Source organism: Triturus cristatus, chromosome 9 (assembly GCF_964204655.1).
Source record: "Triturus cristatus chromosome 9, aTriCri1.1, whole genome shotgun sequence".
Classification (NCBI taxonomy): Eukaryota; Metazoa; Chordata; class Amphibia; order Caudata; family Salamandridae; genus Triturus; species Triturus cristatus.
The window spans coordinates 384,082,018-384,104,510 of NC_140592.1; the positions used below are offsets into that span (position 1 = coordinate 384,082,018).

The window sequence follows — 22,493 nt, forward strand, 5'->3', positions numbered from 1 at the left end:
TTCATTTTTAATGAATATTTTTTTAATTGATAATTAATTATGTCAATTGTGCACTATTTTTTATTTTATTTACATTTTAGGGTTGGGGTTTTGAGGTTTACAGGGTTACTGGGTGGGAAGTAGTTTGATTTTAATTACCAAACAATTAGCTTGTTAATTAATATTACTTATTTAATTGATAATAAATTATGTTAACTGTGCAAATATATATTGTTTTTCTGTGTGGATTGTGGGTTTTATAGGAGTACAGGGTGGGAAGTAAATGAATTCCTATTAATGTATAATTATTTGCTAAATAAAATTAATCATTTAATTGATAATTATGTTAATGGTGTAATTCATATTTTTTTATTTTATGTGCGTTTGTGGGGTTTGTAGGAGTACGGGGTGGGAAGTAAATTAATTCTAATGAATTTGTAATTAGTTGTTAATTAATAATAATCATTTAGTTGATAATTAATTGCATAATTTTTAATTTTTAATTTTTTTGTTTAGGTGCTGGTTGTGGGGTTTATAGGGGTACAGGGTCGGAAGTAAATTAAATATGAGTAGTTAATATTTCATTTTTAATTAATAATAATTATTTAATTGATAACTAATTATGGTAATTGTGCAATTTTTTTTGTCGTCACATTTTAGGTGTGGGTAGTGGGTTTTGTAGGAGTATTGGGTGAGAAGTAAATCAATTTTGGTTAAGTACTAATTATGTTAATTGCGTAATGACTTTTTTGCTAGGTTAAATTTTAGGAGCGTGTTGTGCGTATTGTGGGGGTATTTTGTGGGAAGCAAATTAGTTATAATTAGCTAATAATTATTTTGTAATTAATGATAGCTAGTTTATTGATAAATATTTATGTTAATAGTGTAAATAATTCGTTTTTTATGATAAGTTTTAGGTGTGGGTTGTGAGTTTGTAGGATTATAGGGTGGGAAGTAACTAAAATAAAAATATTTAACAATTATTTTTGTTAAATAATTTTTAAATAAAATTATTTATTTAAATGAAAAATATCCTTGCATTTTATTTATAATAATATTTGTCATTATTTATGTTATGTATTTAACATTGTAATATGTATTTAATATTCAAAAGAATACACCTTAATATTCAAAGGAAACACCTAAACAAGCTTCAACTAGTACAAAATGCAGCAACCAGACTGCTGACTGGGACACCTAAATTTGTTTCTGTTAAAAAAGAAATGAAAAGGCTACATTGGCTCCCGGTGAAACAACAGGTTCATTTAAAATCCCTGTGTACGGTTTTCAAAGCCCTTCACGGAACAGGCCCAGACTACTTGTAACGGCGCTTCCAATGGTACATCCCCAGAAGAGCTCTTCGTTCTGCTGAAGCTAAAGAAGTTATACCTCTAGCTAAAAAAAGCTAGCTGGGGTGGTAGAAGCTTTGTCACTTGCGCCGCTCGGGCATGGAACGAGCTTCCTTTTCACCTCAGGAGCACCACGGAGCTGCTGACATTTAGGAAGGGGCTGAAAACCTGGCTGTTGCCACATAGGCCAATACATACTCTGTAATTTAGATAGACAGTAGCCAGCGCCAGGACACCCTCGGGTAACCGTGCGCTCATGAAATGAAATTAACATAACATAACATATTTAGTTTATTACATTTTTGTATTTCTTGACTACGTTTTTGAAACTATTTTACTGTGTTGAAGAGAATGTGTTTGTTTCTAATGTTGCACTGACTTGAGTGGGAATAGTACATTTTACCCCTCCACAATCCAACACTTTCCCTACTGTTGCACTGACTGGAGTGGGAATAGTAAATGTTACCCCTCCACAATCCAACACTTTCCCTACTGTTACACTGACTGGACTGGGAATAGTAAATGTTACCCCGCCGCAATCCAACCTTTTCCCTACTGTTGCACTGACTGGAGTGGGAATAGTAAATTTTACCGCTCCGTAATCCAACACTTTCCTTACTGTTGAAGTTATTGGAGTTGGAATAGTACATTTTCCATCCTGGGGGTGGGAGGCTCTCGCCTCGATTGTTGACTCTTCAGCCAGTTGCATGGCAAGCAAGGGCTCCCCTCTGGACTGCCCCCTGTTGACCCAGCAGGCCCAAAGCGAAGCTGCAGCCTGAGGGGAAAGCGTAGCCAAGTCCAGCTGGGTCTACCGCACCAGGTTAGGCTCGATAGCTGGCTGGGCCACATGGGGGGATTAATCCATCTATGTGACCTGCTCACCCTGCCCGTCAGCGCCGCCTCTCACCTCGTGAAGTCTTTATTGGACCTCAGGGGGATCACGCGGTCGTCCCCACATCCCTCTCACTGCCGCCCCTGAACCACCAGCCCGGCACTCCTCCAGCGTGGTGCAGCAGCAGGGACCTGGGACACAGGTCACCGGTCCCGGCCTCCCTTGGCTCACTTAACAGGACACAGCAGGGGCTCCCAGCCGGGTGGGTCATGGGCCAGCACCGTCAATGCCACTCATATCTTCTGTGATGGGGGAGGCCTCCTCCTTCTAGTGGACCTTCACTCTTGGCCCGACTCTTGTAAGCTGCACTGCACCTCGAAGGCTCACCTCACCTTGCCCCAATTTCACAGCAAGGGGAAAGCTACTGCCGAAGACACCACAGAAGTGGTGCGATGTTGAAAGGCTCACCTCCATTCGAGCCCCCTCAGCACCCAGGCGGCCCACGCCTCGCTCCGGCTTCCTCTGCTGCTGCCATGTTGAGCATGGTCACCACTCACGGCAGGTGCCAGGCCCCGCTACAACAATCATTGCCATTCCTTGGGTGCCAATCCTGAGGGGAGACTCCAAACGCACCGCTGTTGCTAGAGCACCAGCATGGGCTGCTGTATGGCTCAGATGGATGGCGATTGTCGGGCTAGCTAGTGGAGTGCTACAGGATAGCATCTGCAATCTTGGTCGGCCAAGCCACACCCCCCTGCTGCCTGCTGCCCTCTTGCCTGGGTGGGAAGGGCTGGATCTGCACCTCTTGAACCCAGAACCCAGAGTGACTCCAAGGACTAGTTGGCTGGTCTCCTGATCTGACGCCTCAGGGACAAACCAGGCTTCCAACCACCTTGCATTTGCACCTAGATGCTGCCATCTGTGAGTCCACCCTGCCAAGTGGTGCTACCCCCGTCCTAGACCTTTAAAGTGGGCTTAAGGTACTTTGCCAGCCTCTGTGGATCCAGCAAAACTGATGCCTCTCCTCTGCTGCCAGCGCAACCCTGAGCAGAACTGACGCATCTCTGCTGCTGACTGGATTGGATCCGTTGCAAAGACTCACACCACCACCGCAGTCCACATCGCCTTCAGAACCGCCATTGTGCAATGCATCCTCGGCTCGTGCCCTCACATCTCTTGTCAATTGCAGCCTTGATGACGACGCCGGACTACACATCGCAGCCTCGCAGAACTTCACAACCAACGCATCTCACCATCTACATGCCGCTTCCTCGACATTACATTGCAAGCCCCGTTGACGGGATCCTCGATGTCGACGCAACAGGACCTCGCACCGCAGACTTGCTGCACCTCGGAACTGACGCATCACCTCGGCTGCATGAAGCATATTCAACACGGATTCACGCAATGCTCCACAAACCAGATGTTAAGGAATTTTGTTCAGCTAGCCTAACTGGTTCCCTGAAGCCATCCCGAGCTCCATCACAGTTGGCCTGAACCTGTGACTATCTTCCAGTTCAGAGCGACCAGATATCCACAGTAGGTGCTTTGTGCTTTTTACCGCTATTTTGACCTACCACTAATTGGATGTGGTCGTTTTGGTCTTGTTTTATTGAAGGAAGCTCTGAGTTGATGTGGAATCCTTTTTGTGTGGTGTTGTCAATGTTTCACTGTTTGAAGTGTTGCATAAATACTTTACACAATGCCTCTAAGTTAAGCCTGACTGCTCTGAGCCAAGCTAGCAGGTGGTTGAGCACAGGTTAATTTGAGGTTACGCTTGTGCCTTACCCTGACTAGGAATGCGGTTGCTGCTTGACCAGGGCTCACACCCCAGTCAACCAGGACCCAATTTCTAGCAGCTGCCAATTTTGGCCACATGCTCACTCAAGGCAGATCGTGTCCTTCTTTTCTGTCCATGGGCTCTTTACTGCCTCACAAGGACACAGCTTTGTCACTCACACAGCCTATTTTGCTTTCCCTTCATAGAAACTGGGATGAACCCCCCTTCAATTCTGTTTATGATCTTCTCAGTGTGAATTCATGTGGTTTATGCTGAAATATACAACAAATAATTAACACCAACAGGCACATGCATCAAAAATGCCATTTGCGATTCCTTATTAGCGAAAAATAAGGATTCGCTAATAAGGAATAGCAAAAGGCTATGCATGTAGAAATCGCTTACAAAATAGCGATTTGTAAACATTCCTTAATTGCGACTCGCAAATTGTGAGTCGCAATTAAGGAATACCTCCCCATTCATTCCTATGGACCTAGAGGCCCATAGGAATGAATGGGAAGACTTTCTCAATTTGCGATTCTCAATTAGAGATTCGCAAATTGCTCATGCAATTTCAAGGGTGCCAGGGTGTCAACAGGACACCCTGTTGCACCCCTGAAATCTGCATATGAGTACATCTTGCACACACACATGCCCCAAGGGCATGTGCGTGTGTAAAATGGAACTTTGAAAAATGCACTTTAGTGCATCTTTCAAAGTTTTTGCAAATTACCATGAAGTTCAACTTCATGGTAATTTGCTCCCCCTATTAGCGAAATCGCTAATATTTTTACTTTAATGCAATCGCAATTTAAGTAATCGCAATTTAGAGATTACTTAAATTGCGATTTTTGCATTTGGGATGATGCATCCCAAATACAAAAATACCAGTCGCAAAGGGGCAGATTCTGAGAATCTGCCTGTTTGCGACCGGTTTTTGCTTTGATGCATGTGGGCCCATGTTGTTTAACCTGCAGCAGTTTTGCATGACCATGCAATATTTACAGTTTTAAATTCTCTCACTTCTTAGGCTTGTTTTGTGGTTGTCATTGCAAGGCAAGAATATTCAATCAAGCTTTCTCAGTGTCTGAGATCTTCACACTGTTGAGCCTTTCTCATTGTCTTTTGCAGTTTTATAATTGCAAAGCCATTTTTTTGCTACTTCTCATCATCTAACGTTTTGGTTTCTGTAATGTGCAGCCTTCTTTGACTGCCCATGTGAAGAAAATGTATAAAGGTTGGGGAAATTTGTATAGGAGTTATTATTAGATGTGTAACTGCTTTGGGAAGAAAAGCTCTGTCTCTTTGCACTGTGACATCACTATTTTTCTTTTTTGTGTGTAATAAACATGTTTTAGACTTTCACAAATAGAGCTAGGCATTGCCAGGATCTGCCCGCAAATGCCCTTTTATATCACTATTTTCTGCTGGGGCTAAAGGCACATCAAAGTTGAGATAGCTGACCTTCCAAAAACGCGCACTTGAAAATTGGGAATTTACATTGTGAAATTGCAATAATCATTAACTGGCAGTTCCTGAATTTACCCTGTCAAAACTTGACGTAGATCTGATGTCATGTAGCTTTGCCCCCCCAGCCCTCCATTTTTAAACTGTGGGTGTGCCTCTGTCCAATGACATGGAATGTTATTCCAAACCTCACAGTTCTCAAAGCTGAACGTCATTGACCAGAATGGGCAAAGGTTGAAAACTACCAAGAGTTTCACTTGTTGCCCCTAGCAGCCAAATCAGGCGCTTGATGTCGTTGTCAGATGCCACAAAAGGCACCACTAGTGGCAGTGCTAAATTTGTGCTGGTGGTTACAGGTGGTGGGCGCGAGCACTTATTATTGGGGGCGGGGGATATTTTTAATTATCAGATTTTGAACCATAGTAAGAGATAGAGAAAAGCAGATAAGGGAGAAAGAAGGGGGAGAGGAAAACAATATCACATCGAGAAAGCAGAGATGAAAGACAACCATCAACAGTGAGTTAGGGAGACAGGAGGTGAGAATCTTGGAAGAAAGAGATAGGAGATGGAATGAAGTAATGTATTTAGTATTCTGAAGCACCTGTTGTGGGCAGCTAAAAAACACATTGGTCTGCTGCACTTTTTTGTTTCACAAATGAAACACTGCCTGTTGGAATTTGTGTACCTTTCTCTTGTAGAAAAGTGAAGCCTTCCTCAGACCATACTCCAAACCTTCACTTACATTCAGCATTTTAGCAGCACTGGGTCTCTTCTTTGCATTCTTCGTCAGTGTCACTTTAATAAAGTTATGAAATGCAGTGGCCCTGCAGAGGACAAAGAGAGAACTGTCATTAATACAGCAACATGCCGAATTCACAAGAGGCATTATTGTAAAAACAAGACTTCCTTTATCCAGTAGGCAAGAAATCACACATACAAATATCTCTAAGTGTTGTTAAATTTCAATCTTAGGGCCTTATTACGAGTCTGGCAGTCCATGGACTGCCAGACTCGCAGAGGCGCGGCGGTCAAGCCACTGCTACACTACCGATCCAACCGCCGTATTATAAGTTTGGTGGCCAGATCACCATGTTACCACCGCAACCTACAGAGAAGCGCGGCCCCTGGTGGGGTTGCGGCGGTCAGAGGCTCAGAATATGCTGGTGGTGCTGCTGTGGCACCGCCATGCATATTTTGAGTTGCCCGACCGCCAGCCTTACATGGTGGTCAGCACCGCCATGTAAAAGCAAGAATTTGGAAAACAAAGGGGGCCCTACAGGGCCATCCTTGCCCCATGCAGGTAGGTGCATACAGGGGAGCACATGTTGCACCTCCCTGTTCTAGTATGGCATGGACTTTACAGTCCATGCCCTGCTGGAACGCGCTGTGGTGGTCCCGTATTTGAGCAGTATTAAAGGCTCATTGAGCATTTATGCTGCACCACCGCGTGACCGCTTTCTGCCCACCCACCGGACAACAATTTATTTTATAATCTGGCCTCCAGCATTCAGGTTTGGTGGTGCGGGAACAGGGCGTGGTGAACCGCCCGCTCCCGTACCACCAATCACGTAATAAGGCTCTAAGGCGTTTAGACAATTCTAATACGTAAACAGAAACCTTTGTAAATATGGGACTAAGCAGTGCCTTCTCAAGCTAAGCCACCAGAATATGGTTTCAAGGATATCATTCTACCATAATGTCGTGGGTAAAATATTGAGGACCAAATGTTGACAAGATACGTTTATATAGTATAGGTTTTTATTGCTTAACTCTACATCTATGCATATTGATGATATAAATCTAAATATGATCAAGGTACGTAGAAGTGGAGCTAAAAACAGTAAATCTATACTCAACTAAATGCACCACCCTTCTTGATATTCTTTCCTTGACATTTTGGCCATGATATTGTTGTACAATGATATCCTTGAAACAATATTTTGACATACGACCCCTCCTCAGGATATTTTCGTGCCCCAGGCTTGTTATATTATTTGGATCTTTTCACTCCTTATTTTTGTGTGCATTATTCAAGACTTGCTTCCAGAGAATGCAAGGCTATATGTTAGTGTTGCCTCTGTTGTGAACCGTCTGGGGGCGCTCTAGGCCGATGTTTATATCGCTTATGTACAGAAATGGCAATAAGATAGAGAAATGAACTGGATATAAATAAAGGCAATGTGGTAAGTGCAACTTCATTTCAATTTTTGCATCAAATTAAATTCAGTGCTCCAAGGTCAGCGCATTCTTTAGACGCCACACTGCTATTGCAGCACAACAATGCAGCGTGCAGTCAGAGTGCTTTAGTGTGTTTCCCAGCTCTGTGAAAAGATTTACGAAAGAATAGCCGTTATGATTGTCTTCGCTCCCACTGGGGTCCAGTTAAGTGCCGACTCTCTGTCCATGTGCACCTTCTTCTATTTGCTGCCTGCCCATCTTTCCCTGGACCTCCTTCACTCTAACCTGCTTGCATTGCGAGTACTCTATTTGCCCCTTCGAGCTTGCCATATATCTTTCCTCCTTCCTCAATTCTCTCCCTATCTGTCTCCTACCTGTTTGCTTTTGCCTCATGTCTGATGCTGTGGTACTGCCCGCTATATTGAGTATTTTTATATTTGTAGCATGAACAAGGTCCCAGAGGACACCAGATGTGACATGATGCAAATAAGCTTACACATTAAATTAGAAGGGAATGTGTTGAACAAAGCAGGGATTAGTTGACGATGCCATGTCACTTGAATATGTACATATTAGCATGTCCATCATCGACCTGTAGATTCTGTGTGCACTCTGATAGATGTGGTCAAAAGGAGAGAAGCAGAAAGGAGGACCGATATAGAAGTCTGGAGCGACTATAAGGAATGTGAGCCACCTTCAGGCATACCACCTTGGGGCAGCAGAGAGTACTACATTGCAGCTAAGAGATGCGATTATGGCTCTATTTCCAGGAGGGAATGGAAGGCGCTATAAACTTTCGTGCCTGGCACCGAAAATCTTTGCACTGTTCCTATAGGTGTGAACAATAGAAACTGTAGACAGTTCAGCACAAGAGCAGATTAAATTCCCCTACTGATAAATAATTTCCAGGTTCAAATAAGGGAGGAATTTAATAGTAAAAAATATATATATATTTTTTTTATATCTACAGAGAATTGAAGAAGAGGACATGGAAAGGATCATTAGAGTAGATGTCAAAGGATTTCTGAGCATGAGTAAAGATAAATTATTTTAATAACAGCAGCCAAACAGACTATCATTGGCAAAGAGATACCGGAAAATAAAATAATTTATATGTAAAACCTCTGGAAACATCAACATTAATAGCAAGCAAAGAGAGTCGTAGTGTACAATATTACTGAAGCATCTTTTATTATACAGTTACTTCAGTATGTACAAGTATAGATTATCGTAGAGCTTAGTGCCTAGACATGTAAAATGAGTTAATATCAGAACTGTAACCTGAATTAGTGTTCAAACATATATATTGAAATAGGAACCTCTCTGATGGAAAAACGCATTACTTTTGAAATGTTTTGTTTTATGATAATAGGCAAATGTGGTTAAATCGAAAACGTGTTTTTGTTTTACTAGGAAATATATATGAGTAAATAAAGAAATATATATTTAGGCTACTATCTTTAAATACATTATCAAATTATTAGAAGTTAATTGTATTTGTATTTACATTTATAAAGCGCACAGCTACCCAACAGGGTCTCCAGGTGCTGAAAGTGTGGAGGCCGCTGCAGCTAAGCAGAGATAAAAGAACGAAAATCAGAGGAAAAAGAGATCAAATAGAGTCACTAAACAGCAACGTCTTTAAGTTCTTGCAGAAGACCAACAAGGACTAACAGTTTCTAAGGTCAAAAGGAAGAGCATTCATGAGCCTACGTGTTTGATTAGCCATGGTGGATTAATTTGCTGGTCAGTCACCTCGAGTTGACTCATTTTATGGGGGGCCTTCAGTTTGCCCTAACCTGAAGGGAAATCCTGCAAATGAAATCGTTATGCATTTCCCAAGATGCACTAGACACCCTGAAGCATTCCCGTGGACACCAAGACGACCTGTTTATTGTTAAACTCAATTGGACAACTGGCACTTACAATTAGCTGGTCTGTTGCCTTAGATGGCTCAACGGGGTCAAGGGCAGACTGGCGCATTGTAGCTCTCAAAAGCAGTAGCCCTAGTGGTGGATTTTTCTATGAGAAGTTATAAACCAAGTGAGTTCAAGTCCAAGTCCAGTGAGTTCACCTGAGAATTCTGCTGATGTGACAAGTCAAGTAGAATGGCTGATCTATGAAGGATGGGCTTGGAGTTCACATGGTTTGCAGTAAGGACTGTTTCTAGAAAAGTGGTTAAATAATCATTATAAATACAAAAATTAATGCCGGATTAGTATTTATTAGTAATAGAATAGTGCATGTCAGGTATTTGAAGCATGCTCCAACACAGAATTTTGACTCTGGGTGGCATCCTAAAAATCGGACTTCACTTCTATTAAAAAAAAAGAATTTTTTAACAGTCAATACGTTTTTGTTGCATTAAATACAGTCCAAAAGTAAACTGCAGAAGAAACAAAACTGATTTTATTTTATCTGAGCAAATCACTTAATCTCCCCATGCCCAACAAAAATGAATGTGTCCATCTGCAACGTAACTGGTGCTCATGTAAAGCGCTCTGATACCTTTAGGTCAAGTTCGCACTATATACAACTCTAAAAAAACAAACTGAAAAAAACAGATAAATGGCCAGGAAAGAGAAGCTGGACAAAAGAGTAGGGGCCAGAACCGAGAGGGATTCTGGGCTTAGCTGAATGCAGGTGTTTTCTGAAAACAAATTCAGACTATGATTATTACCATGGGTCTTTTAACAGTCATCCAGGCAAAATTTAATTTTTCCAGAGGCAATTACTACAGACTGATTAGTGATGGTCCTCTGTGTCAGGAAAAGATGGTAATCAGATATATAGGGCCATATGTAGGTAACATACTATTTACCGAATCATAAATACCGAATTTTACCGATTCGTATTTAAGAATCGGTAAATAGTATGTAGGTAAAAAATCGGTAAATTTTACCGATTCGGAAAGATTCGGTATTACTGATTCGGTATTTACCGAATCGGTAATGAGGCATACCTTCCCATTGATTCCTATGGGCCTGGAGGCCCATAGGAATCAATGGGAAGCCATTCACCATTACCAATTCGGTAAATACCGAATCGGTAATAGGGGGAGCATATTCAAGGGTGGCAGGGTGTCACATTGACACCCTGTTGCACCCCTGAATCGTGCATGTGTGCACATGTGGCGCACATACATGCCCTAAGGGCATGAATGTCTGCCACATGGCACTGTCAAAACAGCAAGAAATAGATTTTTGAAAGGTATTCGATATTTATCACCAACCTGTATTTGGTGGTAAATACCGAATCCTGAATACAAGAAAACACTCACTTGAGTGCTCCCTACATATGATTTAAGGATTCGGTAATTTACAGAATCTGTATTTTACCGATTCGGTATTTTACCGATCCATTACCGATTCGGTAAATTACCTAATCCTTAAATCATGCCTCCTACATCTCAAATGCCTAAATATCGGTCGGTAACGGGATATTTACTGAATTTCGGCCGTTACCGACCGGTATTTAGCTACCTACATATGGCCCTTAGTGTGTGGTGTGTAGTATTAGAGCGAATGTCTTTAAGTAGAAATGGAAAAACATAGAGTTTTTGACAACAGCGGTTGAGGCCTTTCATTATTGTTGAATTTTTGGAATGAAGCAACATTATCAGTTTACTCTTTATGAAGTTTCCTTCTTAATCCACAGCTACAGCCTAACACTTTAGTATAGTAACTGGGGATTGCACTTCAAAGAAGAGTTTTGATTTTGATAGGCGATTGGAAACATTTTTTGTTGCCTACGCTATCTGAATTCTAAATACAATCAAACATTTTATGAATAATTCACACAGTTCACATACAAACCATACAATCAATAGTGACACAAATATGTTTGAAGCTTGGTTGTAAAGCATATATGGCAATTTAGAAAAATACACCATTTGTACAGAAAGGAAGTTGCTTGTTGAGAAGATGTATTTGTTTGTGTGTGTATTTATAGGTGTGTGTCTGTTTCTATGTTTGTATGCGTGCAAGCAAAACAGTTGAATACTTGCCCACATCAGAATGGGCAATTCATTTTGCTTAACCAGGAAATGTGGAACTTTCAATAATGCATAAGCTATCTGAAGCAGTAAAAAGTTAATTGGAGAATTGATGGCCCGATTATGAGTTATGCAGTCTTACTGCCGTCCTGCCACTGCAGCAGGACCGACTACTCTACCAAGCATTCCGCCTCCCAGCCTGCCTAAGTACGAGTTTCCCCGGGGCTAGAAGTTCCATAGCAGAGGAGTAATTCCTATGCCGCTCACACTGCAGACTGCTGGACACACCCAGAACGTGATCCCAGCCAATCGGGCGTCTGTTTTTTGTGTGTTTTTTTCCCCTGCAGTTTGGTTTAGCGAGAACCCCACTTAAAGGTATCGGAGCTCTTTCCAAGTGCACCAGTGACATCACACAATGGCACATGGGTGAATGTGCCATTGTGTGATGTCACTGGTGCACTTGGAACTATTTTAGGGCAAATTTATTGTCTTTCTGCCAACTCACATGACGGTGTCCCTGCCAAGAAAAGGCCGGCGGAAAGGCAGGTCATAATTTGCACTGTGGTACACATGCTGCCACCGCCTTCATCACCGCCTCTGCCTTTCCTGCTGTAGCAACAGGAGTTCTGATATCAGCGGTAGTCTGGAGGCGGTGTTCTTGCTCACTTCCTAATCAGTCGGTCGGACCACCAGGGAAGCGGGCGGTCACATCGCCGTAAAGCTATGGCGGTTAATTTACCGTCAAAGTCATAATCAGGCCCTTAGTTATTGAATCATTCTTATATATACATTTGTAGATGGAAACAAAAGTGGATTTTAAATGTGGGTTTAATGTTCATGGTTTTCATCATTAGTAATTTGTGTTTGTTGCTAAATAATCATGGAAACTATTCACAGCAGCATAAGAACATAAGTTGTTCCCTTATTCAGTTAAATGGGAGGCTTTCAGGAATTGCCATCATGTTTACTGTTTGAGTGGTATTTTAGAGTATGTTAGAAAAAATAAAGCTTGTTAATCAACTGTTTCAGTAGATAGAACTGGGACACAATACGTACATTTTTGCTTGATTTGATTACTTGCAGACTGGAGTTCAACAATAGTTTTCTTTTGCGTTTGGCCACTTTGATTGTTGTCTGTGTGGGTTAATATGAAGTTTAATGTTGGTGATCGTCCTTTAGTGAGGCTTTACAAGAAATGTTGTTTGATATAATAATTCATGAACTCATTTTAATTAAATGAAGTTATTGTTATTTTAATTAGGTTTATTAATTTAAAAAACTTTTTTACAGTAGAATAATATAAGCTCGATTCTTCAGGACGTGCTCCACTTCATTTTGTCATGTTCTGGTCATAGCCAACCATGTAGAATTGTAATCAAGATATAAAGTTAGGGGAGGTCAGAATTAGCGCTTCCAAACTGAGGCAATTATGCCGTATTGTAACCACAGACATTAGACCTAATAATTTCATTGAGCTATCATGACCTAAGAGGTCAGGAGGACTCAATATACAGAAAGCAAGCTAGAGATGCCTCATATGTCTGTAATGGAGTGACATATCAATAACCAAAACTTGTGCAAACTCACTGCTAATTCTAGTGCAAATGAATGTGCCAGATCATGTACAGAAAGAGAAAAACAAAGGCTTTTTCATCACCTATCATAGAGACTCTAATATGACTTAATAATTCTTTGTAAACAAAGTTATAGTGCACATGAGGCAATAAAGTTACTCTGTTGATTTACTTGCCAAGAGAGAACCATCATTATTTCTAATCCAACTGTTGCTTCTTTTCTTTCTTTAGGGAAAGTTTTCAATGACACATATAAATGTGGCATTGGGTGGGCATTGGCCCAACCTCAAAATGCCTTCTGATCTTATCAAATTTGAGTATCACCCTGTAAGTTAGAGACCGGTCAAGACATACAAGTTGATTAAATGATTAGGCATTGGGAAAAGGATTTCAGAAGAGTATTGTTTGTTGCAGCTCAGTAAAAGGTGAAACTGAATTGCTTATTAACCAAGGATAGCACTGATTCACATCTTCCTCTCTCCGTCTTTATTAATGATAGTACGTTTTCGGCATCTTCAAAGAGATTATACATCAAGAAATGTTCAAAATAGTAATCTCTTTTGCTTGTATTCATATTAGGGAGATGTTTTAATGTTGGCACTGTGGCCAAGCACATATCTTAGAAACACGTTTTAAAGTCCAATCAAATATAATTCTATTTTCTGTTTGATCCAACCTGAACAAGTCTGCCTCAGTCAAAAAGAGTAAGGTAAGATTAAAGATGAGGACATTTAAACCACACTCTATTTTACTTTTTTAAAAATGTTTTCTTAGAACAGTTATGAGTTGTTCTTTGAACCTGAGGAAAGAAGAGAGGTTTAAGTCAACCTTCCTGCAGAATTATTTGTTCCAGCGAATTTGTAATTTTCAGTGGAAGTACACTTTGAAATTAGTAATCATCATTCTGCATACATAGATTATTAGAAGCAACTATGACTTTTCGATAACTGTATTAATTGTGCTCAAAACAGAACAGAACGCATTGACCTCAGTAAAGAATGACTGTAGGAAACCCTCGGGTTGCCATGTAAATAATAATATCATCTACATACTGAAGAATTTCATTTTTATTGATTTAATCACTTATATTTTCAGACTTGTTCTAATATTCACGAGGCAATGTTCCAATGTAAATATTAAGACAAATGAATGGTGAAATAGGACCATTTGCAAAAACACAAACTTTGGCATCTGTGTAAACAAGCTTGCCCAAAATTGTGAATTTAGGGACAGTAGCAGGCCAGCGAAGAGCCTGCCTGTAAGGTCCCCAAGACAATGCAATCAAATGCCCTTTTAGCATCTCAGGTGAGTGTTGCTCCTGGGTTTCCTAGAAGGAGCCTTTAAAATTCCATCACAAAAACACATGGATTTTACAATGAGAGAAAACGTATATGTAATAAGAACAGTGTGGTCCACGTGAAGCAGTTTGGACATTTCATTTTCTAATCTCAAGGCAAGAATCTTTGCAAAACCTTTCCAGTCAGTATCAATATTTCATTAAAATAGCAGTGTCCCAGTGTGTATAGTACTGGGAGCTGGGCCGAAATCCTGTATGACAGATATGTGTCCTGTTTTATGGTGGCATGCTCTGCAGATCCCTGAGAACCATGGCATTTTCTCCTCCACATTCAGTTGTACAACAAGATGGAGGAGCTGTGTTGCATGATCCTACACATTTTTATGTACACCAACTTCTCTGTTTGTTCCGGCCGTGAGATGCAGTCAGCACATAGAAGACCTAAAGAGTGGAACTAAAGGGCGCTTACGACACTGCTCTAGCACTAGACAGAAACACATGTAAGTTGCTAAGGCACAGACGATTCATCAGAGGAATTAGAGTCACAACACTAGCGGTTGTAAAAGTAAGGTCAACGTTAACACTAAAGTAATGATAAAGTAATGAGGCTTCTAAAGCCACAGGAAGGAAAGTGGAAAAGTGAAATGAGTGATTTATGATATTTCAGTGTTCATGTGTATAGAACTGTTCAAATCCTAGAAGATATGAGGCTGAAATAACCAGCTCAATTCTAGTTTTCTTGTACATATATCAACAGACACCTCAAGATATTGAAATTGAGACAGGTATAGTTGACAGATATTTAGAAAGATATCTTGAACTAATTAAGACATTAGTGAATGTGGACTCTGCGAACCCTCCAAATGTGGAGTATTACATGCCAGGCAGCAAGGAAAATGATATTTGGCCCTCCAACACTGTGATGCATTGCTGACTTAATTCACTTAACTGCTCAACATGACTAAGGGATTGTGAGAAGTTGAGTTGTTAGTTGACCTTGGTGTGAGTCTTGGTCAAGCAACAGCCTTAATCCCTTGCACGGTGAGCCACAAAAAGTCACTAAGTTAACATGTGCTTAACACTGGGTAGCTTGGCTCAAAAATCAGCCAGGCTTAACTTAGAAGCTATGCGTAAAGTATTTATGCTGCAAACAAACAGTAATAAAGTGAAAACAGAACACAAGAAAAATCTCACACCAATTTAGAAATCTAGAGTAAATTGTCATAAATTATTAGACACCAAAACAACAAATATCCAATCAGTGGGACCGGAGTTATGAATTGGTAAAGTTTTTAATGAAAACTACAGCCTAAAGGCTCAAGGTGCCAACTGGGACAGCTAGCCAAACAAGACTGGGTTAAAATCGAAAAATATGGCAACTTCAATGGATCACTGTTCGCATACAAGAACTGGATTGAGCCTGGTTAGTGGTTACTTTCGGACTGTAAGAAATTTTGAGAAAAATTTTCTGAGAAGGTAAATTTCAGTGGGGCAAGTCTGCAGGCGATGTTCTAGGAGGGAGCGTCCTTGTTGGGGAGCCTTGGGTCAAAGCCTTGGTGAAGAGTTCTATGTTCATACTTGGTTTCTTTTTTGGATGTTGAAAATCTCCAGCGCGACCAAGAAGAGTGCTGTAGCCGAAGACAGTTCCATGAGGTTGGATACCCCTTTGGCAAAGGACAGCTGAACAGGATTTGCTGCTGCAGAAAAGGATGTAGTGGGAAAAACAGCGAATTTGACTGGCGATGCACCTTTGATGGATAGGCAATCAGGTTGGTCCCGATCTCCTCCTAATTCTCAGAGCAGTTTTTGGCTAAGAATTGTTTAAGTCCTCAGTTTTGGACTTTGACCATCTGGGCACATGTAGCACCACAAGCAAGGGGCCTGGACTGGTGGGACAAACCTTGGGGGTTCAGGGCTCACTAAGGCTGGGTACAGGTGTGGGTTCAAAATGGTGGGAGCCTTTAGTGTCCCTGTGGCTTGGAGCAGGAAGCCAGAACACTAGCCCTTGGCTTCCCTCTGATAATCCTGGGTTCATGTGAAGATACAGGGCTCAACAGCAGGGTTGGCCCTGGGGTTCAAGGAAGGCTTCAGGCAGCAAATCAGTCCTTCCAGGTACAGAAAAACAGTCTTGCAGAGTGCACAGCAGGTAGTTCTCTGAGAGTCCTTCCACAGGTCCAGGAGTGAACTGAAGAGTTGGTGTCTGAGGTCTTATTTGTATACCCTGGTGTCCTCCTTCTAGAAGGTGGGAGAAGTTTCTAGACAGTGTCTTTGAAGTGCATGGCATTACCTGAATCCCCTCCACTGGTTCCAAGCTCGCTGCAGTGACAATGTGGAGGTGATAGGTCTTTTGTGTGAAGGCAGAGCACACCCTATTCAATTGCAAGTGGGGCTGTGCTCAGCTCTGCCAGCTCCCATCCTGCCAGCAGATGACCCATTCAGGCGCACCCAATCCCTCTACTGTGTGATTGTCTCAGAGGAATTCACAAAGTCTAACTGTCAGCTACGTACAATCATGTGACCAAAGCCAGACTGCAAGCACAAAAGGGCTAAGGGGAGGAAAATGCCAAATTTCTAAAGTGGCATTTTCAAAATTGTAATCAAAATCCCAACATTACAGTTAAATAGGCTTTTTCATTACAATTCCAAAGACACCAAACACAACACAGCTACCTGCTACCAATTAGAAATGACAGCTAATTAAAATGACAGCTAATTAAATTTAATAACTTGTACTTTGTGATGTGCAAGTGTGGTAGGTGACAGATCCTTCACCTCATCAAGTCAGAGATGGTCCATCCTACCAACACCTATACCTCCTTTGTGTTATTGTCTGGGAGCAATACACAAAAGCCAACTGCCAACTGCCAACTACACCTAGACATGTGAACCAGAATGTAGGCTGCAGTCATCAAATGGTTAGGACAAGAAAATGCAAACTTTCTAAAAGTGGCATCATCAGAATTGTGACCTAAAATCCAACTTTGCCATTAAAAAGTGTTTTAAATTACAATTCTTTGGACTCCAAGCTCCACATTCCTACCAGCTCCCGATTGAAATGTATCACTTATCAAATGTAATAAATGAACCCAATGTTATCCTATGGAAGTGGTTAGCCTCACAATAGTGAAAAACAAATGTAGGTGTTTTTCACTGCCAGGATTTAAAAGACTAAATAGTACGTGTCCAATTATTTAATTGCACTGCACTCTGCCCTATAGGCGACATAGGGCCTTCCTTAGGGGTGACTAATATACAATAAAAGAAGAGTTTAAGGCTTGGCAAGAGGGTTGTACTGCCAAGTCGACTAGGCAGTTCAAAACTGCATCCAGGCTGCAATGGCAGGCCTGGGACATGTTTTAAGGGACTACTTAAGTGGGCAGCACAATAAGTGTTGCAGGTCCACTAGTAGCATTTAATTTACAGGCCCTGGGTATACTGTTTGCCACTCTAAATGGGACTTATAAGTAAATTAAATATGCCAATCAGGAGTTAGTCAATTAAACCATATTTACGGGAGTGAGTGAAAGCATTTTAGCACTGATTAGCAGTGGAAGTGCACAGAGTCCTAAGGCCAACAAAAAACGAATCCAGCAAAAACTGGAGGGTAAAAGGCAAAACGTTTGGGGGGGACCCTGCAGAGCGAGCCAGGTTCAACAGGGAGTACTTCAGAGTCACAATCTCTCTAGTGCAAATGGTATTTAGGCCAGTTGTTTTCTATGTTTTGTGTACAATCACTATGATTATTACATTCATAACAAGTGGTTACCTCACTATAGATTATGGTTGAGCTTTCATATCTGAAAGGCCTGTTTCATAAGAGCTTCTCTTGTGTTTTTTCTCAAAGATTAGAGAGGAGGCACAATATTATTTGTACTGAATATCTCTTTTAAATACAGGACTAACAGTTGAGGGCACTGCACCTATATGCCCTACTTGTTTAGTGGAGACACAATATTTACCACCAGCCTGTGATATGGAGCAGTCCTTTGTTGCATGGACATGTGTATAAATCACTGTGCAGGTTTTCAGCCAAATTGATCCAGGAATCCTAGCATGGCTTAATTTGAGCTGGCACAAGCAATCATTATTTAGCAGAGTTTGACCTAGAGTACGAGACAGGCAGAAAAGGAGAAACAATGGATAAGAAAATAAGAGAAAAACAGTGACAGAGGGAGAAAGCCAGAATGCAAAAGAATCCAAATGCATGAGGTAAATATAGCGGAAGAACAGGGTGGTGAAAGAAAAAGACATAAGATTAAGACTATGCTACCTTGGAAATCAGGAAATTGGCATTTAGCAGTGCCCCTGCTTTTTCCAAATTAAAAACTGCCTGCTATTTTGGGATGTATATTTCCAGAGGCCACAACATATCTGCAACTGGCCTCCTTCATAATGAGTGGATCCACCTTTAGGATCTGTGATTACTCATTTACATGCATTTGTCTTCCTACCAAGCTGGGGAGCTAAGGCTCACCCAACTCCTTACTTTTTGAAGCTACATAAAAGGACGAGCAGGTTATAAAGCAGAGAAGAAAAGAAAGCATCAAATAAACCATGGTATTATAGGAAATTGGGCTTAGACACAGCTTTTGCAGAGATGTAGACTTGATTTGTAAGGTGTTTTTTCGCCTTAGTAGGCACTGAAACTGACTTCACTAGTATCTCCAGTGTCACTCAGAGAAGATGGATGTCAATGTCTATTTAGCAGAAATCTCCTCTCTGTGCCATGGCCCATGACGCATCAGACTCACCACTTAGATTTATCTTTCAGCTTCGGAGGCTGGTAGCCACTCTTGGACATCAGGAAAAGAACCCTGAAGAAGGGAGAGGAGAGATTAAACAAAGCATGCAGAGTTAAAACATGTTTTATTTAGATCATGTTTTCTTCTCTTTCAGTATTTTACATATTAATCACCCAGTCTTGTCACTCTCTCATACAACCCTCACAGTGAGAGCATGGCAACTGTTTGATGTAGAAACATTCTCATATGTCCTGTCCCCCTGTCAGCAGCTATAGACATTCCACCAAAGCAGCCATGAAGATGAACTCTAAAGTCACAGAACCAAGTTAACCCATAAGTAGTAAAATGAGGTTCAAAGTACTTATTTATATTACATAACAACTTATTAGGTTGTGAAAGCACTTGAGAAGATGGCTATTTGACAGGGATGAGGCACAGCTGTAGAGCTCTCTCTATCTGTGACCACGTAAACATCTGCCATAGTAAGTAATACCTGACAAGTTTTCTTCAAAAGCACAAAAAAAGATCTCCCCTTGCCAAATGCAAAGTCAATATTATAGTTAAGTTATTGTCATGATGGATGACCTTGTATAAATCCCTGATGATCCTGGATGGTATTTCAGCATAGAGACATGTAATGTACAGAGGTAGTGATAGGCGGTGCCCACCCTGCCAGATGCTGGTGGGAGTAACACGCAGGGCAGCAAGCAACTTTCCTTGCTGCCCTGTGTGAAATGTAAGTAAATCTGCCCACATACCATAGAAGCTGAGCCTTCGGTGTCTACGGCCCTCTGAGGCAGCCAGGAAACCCAAATGACCGAGAACTCTATTAGTACTGGGAGTGAAGCAACGATCGATTCTGCATCATAACATATTTGATTTCCTAAATCTATTATTAGCATTAATAAATTAGGCCAAGGATACTGTGACAGCAGAATTCCCTTAGTGAAACTCTCAGGAGAATGAGAAATTACCAGTAGACTGGGGTACCATATTACCGATTCCTCCAGTAATGACTAATTTCTCCTTGTTAGTTCTTCTTTTCATGTGTGCTGCATTGTGCAGCACTCATAGAAAGAGAAATATATGCCTCTATGATAGTATCCCTTTCAGCAAAAAAACAATCCTACCTGTAAAGCGGGCCCCTAGCACCATGATGCAAGGGTGCCTGCCAGGGTGCTAGGCAGTAAACTGTGCACTAGTGCAAGGTGAGAGCAAAATTGCTCCATATCTTTGTAAATAGGGGCATTTTTGCTCTCTCCCTTTCATGTAATGCAGTGCAGCAAGTTCCCCTGTTGTGATGTGTTGCGTGAATTAATAGTAAATGTGCCCCTCAGTTTCTAATCCCAAATAACCCTGAAGCCCATCTGTATTGTTGATAGCCGTGTGGGGTCAGATTTACTGGGATAAACTGATTGCATTCAGAAAGTGGTGCATAGTGCTCTATGCCAAGAATCAGACAGAGTGGCACAAATTTACAGATAGACATAGAAAGGGGGAACACATGGAAACACTAGATGGAAGCAAAGAGAAACAGGCAAGTGTCAACATGAAAGTGCAGACAGGCAGAGGCACATACACATAGAAGTATGCAGCAGAGAAAGACTGGTTGCAAAGACGAGTAAAGGGACAAAGGTCTGTCTGCAAAGAGAAGGGCATACTCAGAGAAAGGAACAAAAAAAAGTCAAACACAGGTCTGAAAGGAATCGTCTGTGCAAATGAGTGTAAATTCATGCAGATGAATATAAGACTATCCTTGGATTATGTAGTGGCCTAGTCTGTTACAAAATGTGAACATGAGAAGTATCATGAAACCGTTGCCAAATTTAACTTGAACATGACAAATATGGGTGCATAAAATTACAAATGATATCATTGACAAATCATAAACATCCTACACATTTGTGATATATATACTTTGTACAATATCACTATACCAAACTATATTATTAATACTGAGGAATAACAAGGAGTTTACCAGGTTAGATGCATGGTAGCAGAGACAGCTACCTCTGGGTAGCACTAGAGAGTTAAGGGCCCTACAGTAATCAGGGACACTGGCAAGCTGTGCAAATTCTTCTTTATTTGAACAAACTCGTACAGCACGGTGAACCGATACAAGCATAAGTAAGGCATAGAAACATCTGACCACAACATTCTATACACCTACATAATACCTAAAACATACCAACCATTCTAATTCTAAATTTTGCATCCATAATTACACTATGATAATCCTAATACTATCCATCCGTTCCCTTTAATAAATAAAACGACAGTCCATTATAAAACAATAGAGAGGGAAAAATTACAAGAATATGCGATACATAGTTACATACACTATAATAAAAGTACCCTATATGTATGCTATACTATATGCCACAAACATAATCCTCTAAAATGCTAGTTTAAAAAAAAATATTTCTGCTTAATGTACTTGTCCTCATACACTCTATATGACCACTCTGATTGTTATCGCTCACAGTATCATTTTCAGGACTACTCAACTCATTCTGCAGCTCACTCTAACCCTTCTCTCCTCCCACCAGACTATCCATCTCTTCTTGCTTATCTTTTTTTTTGTTTAAATTTGTTTATTGGGTTTTAGCATAACACATAGCAGACTGATGTAGTACAATTATAAAAGAACAACATATGTTTGCAGTAAGGACAAAAAGGAGAATATCTGCTGATGATCGGGGTTACAATAGCTTTTCATACAGTACACAAGTAACATTTCTCGGTGGTACATTCTGGGTGCTACCTGTTTAGCAGGTCCAAATACTTTGGTAGACATGTGTAAGAACCTGGCTGGATACGTTTCCCGTGGGCCCGGAGGTATGTGTATCCCCATGCTGGCGTATGGGCGCTATGTAGTGTGGTGAGTGATGAATGCATACCGGTTGTGGAACTGCTGATAGAGAGTATTAACTTCAAACTTTGGGGATGAACTGTGGAAGTTGTGAGGGGACGGCGGGGATATGTATTGCTGAGATCCATTATGCCTCTTCTTGCTTATCTTGATATGCAACTTCTTCATTTGCAATCTCTGAATCAAAATTTATCGACCAATATTTGTCACTTCACTCCCTTCCACCGTGATCACCTTTTCCCATACCATTTTCATTACACCTGGCCATTGCTAAGTGGCTCATATGAGAGATAGTGCCATCACCCAACTCCACAGTATTGTTTATCATCTTCACAATTTGCTTGGGACTGCAAAATTTGCTTTTCCCCTTAGCAACTTTCTTAGCAGACTTCACCCATTGACCAGCCACCAATTCCACATTATGTACAC

General features: G+C 41.1%; 1 protein-coding gene across 2 annotated transcripts in view; it reads right to left on the minus strand.

The window, feature by feature from the left end:
- Positions 1–22,493, minus strand: part of LOC146798005 (mitogen-activated protein kinase kinase kinase kinase 5-like) — a 581,883-nt gene that overhangs the window by 234,761 nt on the left and 324,629 nt on the right. For both annotated transcript variants that reach the window (XM_085625240.1, XM_085625239.1), the window contains 2 exons: positions 19,202–19,264; positions 6,150–6,231 (listed from right to left, as the gene is read on the minus strand). In XM_085625240.1, coding sequence (XP_085481366.1) covers positions 6,150–6,231; positions 19,202–19,264 — 145 coding nt within the window. The remainder of the gene's footprint in view (positions 1–6,149; positions 6,232–19,201; positions 19,265–22,493) is intronic.